Source organism: Bombina bombina, chromosome 2, assembly GCF_027579735.1.
Source record: "Bombina bombina isolate aBomBom1 chromosome 2, aBomBom1.pri, whole genome shotgun sequence".
Classification (NCBI taxonomy): Eukaryota; Metazoa; Chordata; class Amphibia; order Anura; family Bombinatoridae; genus Bombina; species Bombina bombina.
In genome coordinates, this window is record NC_069500.1 from 828,616,976 (window position 1) to 828,626,446 (window position 9,471).

The 9,471-nt window shown below is 38.3% G+C and overlaps 1 protein-coding gene across 1 annotated transcript; it reads right to left on the reverse strand.

The window, feature by feature from the left end:
* Positions 1-574: 574 nt before the first annotated feature.
* On the reverse strand, positions 575-8,691 carry LOC128649698 (uncharacterized). Its single transcript, XM_053703109.1, has 3 exons — positions 7,739-8,691; positions 2,185-2,472; positions 575-1,370 (listed from the first exon to the last, which is right to left on the reverse strand). The coding sequence occupies exons 1-3, from the start codon at positions 7,925-7,927 to the stop codon at positions 612-614; spliced, it is 1,236 nt and encodes a 411-aa protein (XP_053559084.1). The 5' UTR covers positions 7,928-8,691; the 3' UTR covers positions 575-611.
* Positions 8,692-9,471: the final 780 nt, after the last annotated feature.

A 9,471-nucleotide genomic window follows, 5' to 3' on the forward strand; every position in this document is an offset into this window, starting at 1 on the left:
AAATAAAAAAAAAAAAATACAAGCAGTGGTGTGTTCTTTCTGTTGCCGCATCTAAAGACTGTACTGTAGTTTCAAAATAAACACACATTTTTCATATAAAAAAGTAGCATTTAAATAATGTTGTGCTTTTCATTTAAAAGGGACATTTGAGTCAATCTTTTTTCTTTCATGATTCAGATAGAGCATAGAATTTTCAAATTTTCCTTCTTTTATCAAATTACCTTTAGTCTTTTGGAATCCTTTGTTTAAAAGCATATATAGATATGCTCAAGAGGGTGTGCATGTGTGTTTTGCAACAATGATTTTAACAATAGTAAAGACTGCTGCAATCTATCGTCTAAAAATGTATACATAAAAGCACCGTTACATACCATATAGTACTCCAGACGTGCACGCTCCTTGGTATATTATTTAACAAAGGATAGCAAGAGAACAAATTAAAATGTAAGAGTTTCATGCAAAACTTTATAACAATCTTAGAAATAAAGACCATTTTGTAACATTATAGAAAATTCTATTCTACTTGGTGTTAAGCATTCTATTTCTCCTTTTTTTAGTAAATAAAATGCAAAAATTTAAATTTTAACATTGTTCGTTTTATTTTTATAGTTTTACCCCACAGTCTGTCTCTCAAAGTAAGTGCAGAGTGAGTCCCGTAAGAATTCAGCTCGGACATCTGTGGTAATAGAGGAACAGCTAGGTGAGAGAGCCTGAGGAGAGTCTGTCGTCTCCAATCCTTCCAACCAACGAGAGTCGAAACTTTGCTCATGAGTTTCACATACATTGTGGAGCACACAACATGCCAGTCCCAGTGTTGGTACAAGGGGACATCCTGAAGGAGCAAGGAGACACTGCCAGCGGGCCCGCAAACGTAAAAGTGCAATATCTGCAACACTCCGTGCCCGCTCTAATTGAAGATTAAATCTGGCTTGCCGTTCACTCTGCCCACCCTTCTGTGGGTATGGTGTGAGCAGCCAATCTTGTAGTGGATATGTGGCATCTCCTAATAAGAAATAATTGTGTGCAACATCCAGAAAGATGTTCTCTAGCGAAGCCTGTAGACCACCATCACGTGCCATTGCCCAAAGTAATGAGTTCTCCAGGATAGATGCAGTACCCAAACCACTAGAGAAGTTAGCACCGGCATCCCATAGCAAACCTTGCCCATCCACTGCAACCTGCAATACTAGAAAATGGCTACCATCTGCATTGCCACGGGCAGGCAAGGGTATGCGGACTGAACCTAATGCTCCCACACAATGTGGGAAACCCCATCGGGCATTGAAAATACGTGCCATGTCCTTTAATGCCTGAGCGTTAGGTGGGTGAAGGTAAGTGGGTTTCAAGACAGTTACAATAGCCTGGCAAACCTAGGATAGATAAATAAAGTATTATTGCACAATTTATAACTGAATTAAAGTGATGGTAAATCCTAGCGTTTGTGAAACGCTAGAATTTACCATTGGAACAAATAAAGGGGACTATCAGTCATAAAGTATAAAATACTTCATGCTGATAGTTCCCTTATTTGTTAGAAGCGTTCACCGCACTGAGCTGCTCAGGCAGTCCACAGCAGAACGCTATTTTGCTTTGAGGTGACGTTTCCACCTCTTAGAAAATAGCCATATGCTCCAGCTCGCGCCAAGCCAAATAGCCCACACTGCTATTGGCTAAGCGGTGGAGACGTCTCCTCTCAGCAAAATAGCGTTCTGCCGTGTGCTGCCTGAGCAGCTCAGTGTGGCGAACACTTCAAACAAATAAAGGAACTTTCCCTTTATTTGTTCCAATGGTAACTCCTAGCGTTTCACAAACTCTAGGATTTACCATCACTTTAAATGGAAATTAAACTCAATTAAGAATTGTCAGTCTGCAGGGGCTTAGATAAGGGTAATCAGAGGTAAAATGTATATCAATAGAACAGTGTTGGTTATGCAAAACTGGGGAATAGGTAATAAAATGATTATATATCTTTTTAAACAATAACAATTTTCAAGTAGACTGTCCCTTTAAATTAAGGTAACATTCCTTTTGTATACAGATTTTTTGCAATGCAGATATATCCAATGCATTTTAAAAACATTGACTTTAATATTCCTTTAAATGCAAATTATGTTAATGTTACCTAACAGATTTATTTAAAAGAAGCTTATAAAAACAATACAATTTATATGAGAAATATCTCACCTCCTTCACACACTTGTAAACAACCTTGTGGCCTACCCTAAACGTACTCTGCAACAAAGGGCATGAAGGTTTGCTTGACAACTTCCACAGAGCAATGCCCAGCTTCTCCTCAGGGGCCAACCCTGGGCACTGCAGATGACTTCGCAGTTGATCACATAGATAAAGGAATGTATCCTTGGATAAACGAAAACGATCCAGCCAATCACAGGGCCGGAAATTCACCAGGAAAGAGCAGTGGTTGGGATTTTCTAGGGAATAGCTAATAGCCCTTTCTCGCATTAGTAACAGCTGAAATATAAAATGTAAAGATAAATCAGTAACAATAACTAAATAGTTGGTACCACAAAACAACAATGTCCATGTGTAATATGCTTAAATTACTATAAGCCTTGGCTTATAAAAAATATACAAATATATTGTTTAGTACTATACAAGTATGTCTCAAGAATTAAAAACACAAAAACTTCAGTGAGATGAAAATGGAGGTCCCTCTCATCTTGGGCCAGATTATCTAAGATTCACCAGATTGGAAGTGAAAAACAACAACATACAGTTACTGCTCTTAAAAAGGGACAGTCTAATCAAAATTAAGCTTTCTTGATTCAGATAGGACATGCAATTAAAAAAAAATAAAAACATTTCAATTTACTTTTATCATCAAATGTGCTATGTACTCTTGGTATTCTTTGTTAAAAGCTAAACCATGTTGGCTCATATGCCAATTGCTAAACCCTTGAAGGCTGACTCTTATCTCAGTGCATTTTGACAGTTTTTTTTACCGCTAGGCAGCGCTAGTTTATGTTTGCCATACAGGTAACATTGTTTTAACTCCTGTGGAGTTATTTGTGAGTAAACACTGATTGGCTAAAATGCAAGTCTGTCAAAAGAAATTAGATAAGGGGGCAGTCTGCAGAGGCTTAGAAACAAGGTCATCAAAGAGGTACAAATTATATTAAAGGGACATAAAACAAGTTGGGATAGAGACAAAATATAATAATATGCACTTTAATTACTTTACCTGCAGATTTATACTGCAGTGCTTCGCCATTAACCCTTTCTTTTTAGTTTCTGAATTGTAAAGCTCTTATTCCCCCCCACACATTTCCTTCTATGGCTGTATCTATATCTATTGTGGTTTTGGTAGAATACAAAAGTGCATAGGGATTATCTGCTGGAGCAGGCTTAGAAGCTGTGAACTCAGTTGAAATACAATGCCTGTGTCTAAACAGTGATAAGAGGGGTGGAATTAGCTGCTCCATGCAGCTTAGCTATGTAATACATTTTGCTTATTTTTGACAATTATTTTATAATACTTGCCAGCAATTTTGAAACAATTTTTTTTTTTATATATATATTTTATTTATAACCAACAAATGGTACAGTGGTGAGAAGACAAAACAAAAATACACCGCACAGGGTGTAATGCAGTAACATAAAACTGGTAAGGTTACATGATACATTAGCATATATCAACGCAGATTTGTCAGATATAACAGTATACAAGGCTCATAATGTATTAGGATCTACACACGACTGATGTGAATTAGAGAATGCGCTAGCGTGGATATTCACCAGTACCACAATGTTGGGGGTTTTATCTTTTTTTTAAACCTAACATAATCAAACCTAACCTAACCTAACCTGAAAATATAACATTACATATGGAAAACTAAACTAAACATAATAGGGTGGGCCCAGAAGTAAGTAAATCATCATCTTCTTGAGAGGAAGAGCCAAATAAGTCAGTGTCAAGATAAATAAATGTAAATAAATAAGTGGTGTGTGTGAATATGTTTATTACATATCAATGTGGAGTTTATATGCTTGTACTAATTTGTATTGAAGGCATGAGATACCTCCACTTGGGGTAGTGTTAGGGGGCAAGTTACCCCCAGTAGGCAACCATATGAATTCCAATCGTTGGAGTATGTTAGACAGCAATGTGAGTCTAATAAACAGTATATTCACTATTTTAATAGATATAAGGTTCAAAAACCTGCGTGTATGTAGGGCTTTAACTACAGAACTCAATGCATGTTAACATTGTATTAGTCATGTGGCGTGAGTATACCAGATAGCGATTTACTGCGGCATCGTTCTCTCCTTAAAGACCCGATCAGTGAGAATAATAGGAGGAGCAACCTGGCAATTGATAGGATATGACATTAACATTAAGTGGGTTGCATCAAGGGACAGTGGGTCCACTATCTGTGTATTTATAAAGCTCTAAACCTACATACCTGACACACACCGGGCCTCAACATTAATTAATTGTGGGGAACAAAGACATAAAACAAAAACAAAACTTTAACTAGAGAAAATAAGATAATACCCATGGCTGCTGAATGTACTGGGCTGTCTATAGAACAAAAAGACCTCCACATACTAATAGGCAGTGCTGTACATGTGGTGAGCTGGAATGACCTATAGTGTAATGACCAACTAATGGCAGGAGCACGGGGGGAGCCATATGCCCACCAAGAGAGTCAACTTGAGTTTCAGATAAGATGAAATATGGATCAGTGGTATATACTGAGGGTTAACAGAACAGCAAGCCTAGTTGCCTTATAAAATTCAAGGTTCCGCTTTGTTTCGTGGGGGTGGTAAATAGTTAAGTAGCTGTCTCCTTATCTGAAAGTGTGGAGATAATGCCCACTGCACTCTAGGGGACATCTGAGAAGTAGGGGTAGTTGCAGGGCAGACAACTCGCAATATGAAACATGAGGCAACAGCCACGGTTCAAGTATAAATGTAAGAATGACACAGGATCATGAAGTACACATCGTAATAATAAACAATATGAAAGTTACATGGTGGGTTAAAAACGGATATTGTCAGGGCTAAACAGAAACTATAGTCACCATGATGGCAAGAACATATACCCGTAGCTAAATTTCAGCAAGAAACAAATTGTCACATTACCCTGCAGTGTAGAGTAGATTTAACGTTATCGCAGTCTGTATGAAATCCCAGCATATAATGTGAAATGGCAGGCGCCATCTTAATTATCAGGCTAAACACAGGTACTATTCAAGTGGCAGCCCAAGCACCAGAAGAACCCGCTGGAGTGTAATCTTCACCTTTTTAGCCTATCCCCTCTTTGGCCCTAACTTTTGTTCCATCGTACAGGTCTGATAACCATGTAATCTGCTTTGCATGATAGCTTGAGAAGGGCAGATCCCTTGGCAGAAGTCTCTGTGAGCACTGGGGAAAACACACACCTGCGCTCTTTGAAAATGTAGGGAACCCATATAGTATTTCAGTGGGGTCTGCTGCGCAGTGAGATCTGGGTATAGCCGCGGGTCGGAGGAACAGCTGTTAAATCCTAAGGCTAGTTCTGGAGCACACACAGCAGCAAAGTCTTGTACTCGGTCGGGTACAAATGGCAGCTCATTATTTTGCTTCTCTGTACGTCTTGTAGGGATCGCGCTCCCCAATTGAGTGGTTGATGCACCAGCGGTGATGGATCTCTCAGCGCTGAAAGTTCTCCCAGCAGACGACCGCAGCGGGGGCAGATCCCCCTCTGCATGACAGGACAAGGCCTCCTCGACTGGGTCCAAAAGAGAAGCTGTTGGGTTGGTAATTGCGATGGGCCTATGCAGCTCCGTGTTGGGCGAGTTCCTCAATTCCTGTGCTGGGAAGCAGTCTATGTATGGAGAATGATCTTCCCTATAAGTTGATACACCACCATGTGTGTTTGAAAGCAAAAGCATGGTGCCTCCGCTAGCTGCTAAGGAACCGGTTTGCTCATTGTTCCGAACCGTTTCTGCTGCACCACAGCATCTTGTGTTTTGCATCATTATACACAGGTTGTTGCAGCTGTAGAGCAAGTTTTCAAGTCTTGGTAAAAAGATTGCAGACAGTGCCGCAGATATCTCCCTGTCTGAATCCATTACCTCGTGGACAGTTGATTTTGAGCTGAGTCACTCAAACTTTGTATTCACTCAAAAACGACTTTCCGGGGTAGAAGGGTTGGTATTCCTCCTGTCTGCTAAGTGTTCTCGGACAACTTGCTTGTCAAGAGAGAGGCAGATGGCATGAATTGAAGGCTGCAGTGTTGAAATTAAAATAAATTTTCTTCAGAGCTGCTGAAGCTTGCAGCCATCTTGTAGAGCCGCCCACCGGAAGTCTCAAAACAATTTTTTTTATGCAAACTATTTTTAATTAATTAACCCTTTTAGGATATGCACAGATCTCAAACTGTTTTATGTTCCTTTAAAAGGATACTAATCCCACATTTTTTCTTTCATGATTCAGATAGAGCATGCAATTTTAAGCAACTTTCTAATTTACACCTATTATCAATTTTTCTTTGTTCTCTTGTTATCTTTAATGTAAAAAGCTGAATTGTTAGCTTAGGAGCCGGCCCATTTTTGGTTAAGAACCTGGGTAGCGTTTGCTGATTGGTGGCTAAATGTAGCCACCAATCGGCAAACGCTACCCAGGTGCTGAACCAAAAATAGATCAGCTCTTTAAGCTTACATTCCTGTTTTTTTTCAAATAAAGATAGCAAGAGAACAACGAAAAATTGATAATAGGTGTAAATTAGAAAGTTGCTTAAAATTGTATGCTCTATCTGAATCATGAAAGAAAAAAAAGGTGGGTTTAGTATCCCTTTAATATAACTGTGCTTGTTATGCAAAACTGAGGAATTCAGCAGTAGACTATCCTTTTAAAGAATTATCTAAATGTAAGGACTGTCAAAGAGTTGCAAAATGAATAGAATGTAAAGGAGGTAACTGGAAAGGGAAACGTTGCTGAAGAGAGAGAAGTTAGAATGGAGCACAATTAAAAAAAATAAAAGTACTGAAACATATAATAAATGACCCTGTTTTCAGTGTTTATAATCTTACAATCATACCTATTTTAATATGCCGGTGTATTTCTATAACTTATAAGTGTTTTGCATATTTGTACACTTTCTCACCAACTTTCAGTTCGCAAGATATAAGAAGAAGATCTGGATGGGGAATATGTTTAGAGAAGTCACCAAGATCTGCCAGATAACTTTTTGCTATGCCCAATGAACACCCCTGTTTAGTCCATAACAGAGGCAGTGAAACTCATTTTACATTAAAGGGATATGAAACCCATATTTTTTCTTTAATGATTAAGAGAGCATGCAATTTTTCTAAATGTAGCCACCAATCAGCAAGCGCTACCCAGGTCTGAACCAAAAATGGGCCGGCTCCTAAGCTTACATTCCTGTTTTTAAAAATAAAGATACCAAGAGAATGAAGAAAAGTTGATGCGTTTCTTATCCCTTTAAGGAAAAACAATACACTATGAATTTTGGATGTTCATTAAATGTTTTTCCTGTATAATTTCAATATGAATTTTAACTTTCTCAAATTAAGAAAGGATGCTAAGAGAACTAAGCATAATTGATAATAGAAATTGGAAAGTAGTTTAAAACTATTTAATCCATTTAAGTTTAATTTGGACTTTAATGTCCCTTTAAAATGTTTGCTTCAAACGATGGTTAGTGGCACAAACTAATATTTATAGCATTTAGGGCATGAAATACTACAAACATGTTTTTTTCCTCCTTTACCGTTAGTGTCTGCTGGCTCTGTTGCTGATACATCCTCATTCTGTTCCTCCTCCGTCTCCAGGCCTCAAGCTTTCTAAGCTCATTGCCATGCTGTAGCCTCACAGTCCTCCTCCTCTTCATCAGCAGAGACATGAGAAGAGACAACCGAGACTCTACATCTAGTGACATTGTAGTTGTGTGACCTCTCATTCCGTTACCTCCTTCCTAGCCAGCACTCTGTACTCTCTTTTCCTTGATAGCAACCTCCTCTCAAATATTCAGCTATCTAGAGAGTAAGGGTTATCTAAAGACTTAAACAAGTGCTGCTTTATAAGTGGTAGGTTCACGTGAAGGAGTTGCCTGAGAAAGAGTATCCTAACTTTACTGTCTAGCTACCCTTTCCCACTGCAATGGCCCCTCCGTTCATGGCTTCCCCCTCCTCTTTCTAGCTATACTTATTTGCATCTCCCTTGTTTTCCTTCCTTTCTCTACAGAACTCTATTCACTAGAGATACCCTCCCCTCTAGTGATTACCTTCCTCTCTCTCTATAGTTACTCTTTTCTCCTAAGTATCATCCTCCCTTAGTTACATCCAGCTAGTAACTCTTTTTTAGTTATCCCCTCTCTGTATCACCCCTTTTCTGCAGCTATATCTTCCTGCCTCTCCAGCTACATTACTAACTCTTTAGGTACCACCTTACTATTTTCTGATTCACCTCCTCCCTATCTAGCTAGCACCTTTTCTCAGTCTGTATCTTCTATCAAGCACATTTTACCCTCTCTACTATATTGCATTTCCCTCAGTTCTCTCTTTGTGTCCTGCTTTGATTTAGTTACCTTTTATATCGGTTCACCTTTCCTCTAATAATATCCCTCTTTAGAGATCAATCTTCCTTTATTATTACTAATCTTCTTCCTATTCTGCAGGGTTTATACAGCGCACTGACATTCTGACAGGCCTTCTGACTTTCCAATTAACAAGCGAGTAGGAAAAACGGCTTGAGAGAAGGTTTGTGTTTAGCTCCCTCTGCTGGTTCCCAGTTGCATGTTCAGGCACAATGTCAAGCAAACTCTAATACTGTATGTATGAATACACTACTGTATGTAAACGCATATATTCCTGTAATGTCATGTGTTTCTCATGTTTCTCTCAGTGGGAATATATTTAATAAAACATGGTTTGGTATTAAAGCAAAGATTATCTCCACATTTTATGTTATTTATACAGGGCTGTCCACTCACCCACTAGTTCAGGTCACTGGAAATTTGTCCAGTGAATTAGTAACTTTGAGTCCTGACTGGTAAACAATAATGCTATTTTAAATCCTTATGCTTGTGTATGTATATTTTGTTAAGTTTACCCATTAAAAAAAAAACACAGTGAAAAAATGATCATCTTATTATCATTTAATAAATGTGAATAAATGCAGAATTTAAAGGAAACAGAAATGAAAGGGAGCCAAATAAAAGACAAGATTTATTACAATGCATCCATAGCCAAGTCATTTAAATAATATTTGTGTAGTGTTGGGTGCAGCACAAATCAAGTTATTGTAAAGTTTAATGAACAAGTGGCCCAGTATCTAAAATAATCTTAAAAACAGGGCACTTTTATTTATTAAACGTTACAAAGACGCTTATTTTTTAAAAATACTTACCTTTGCATTATGGTAAACATAACGCAGATCCTGCGCCCGTAGCTCCTGCTTTCATTAGCATATCGATGACGATCCGGTGTTCTGTACTATTTGCAG

What these genes read in the sequence shown, in the direction of transcription:
- LOC128649698 (XM_053703109.1), bottom strand. Translation starts at nt 7,927, where the DNA reads ATGAGAGGTCACACAACTACAATGTCACTAGATGTAGAGTCTCGGTTG. An exon ending in AGAGCCAGCAGACACTAACG is followed by an intron (nt 2,473 to 7,738) that starts GTAAAGGAGGAA and finishes TTTATATTTCAG; the next exon opens with CTGTTACTAATGCGAGAAAG. An exon ending in TTTACAAGTGTGTGAAGGAG is followed by an intron (nt 1,371 to 2,184) that starts GTGAGATATTTC and finishes TATCTATCCTAG; the next exon opens with GTTTGCCAGGCTATTGTAAC.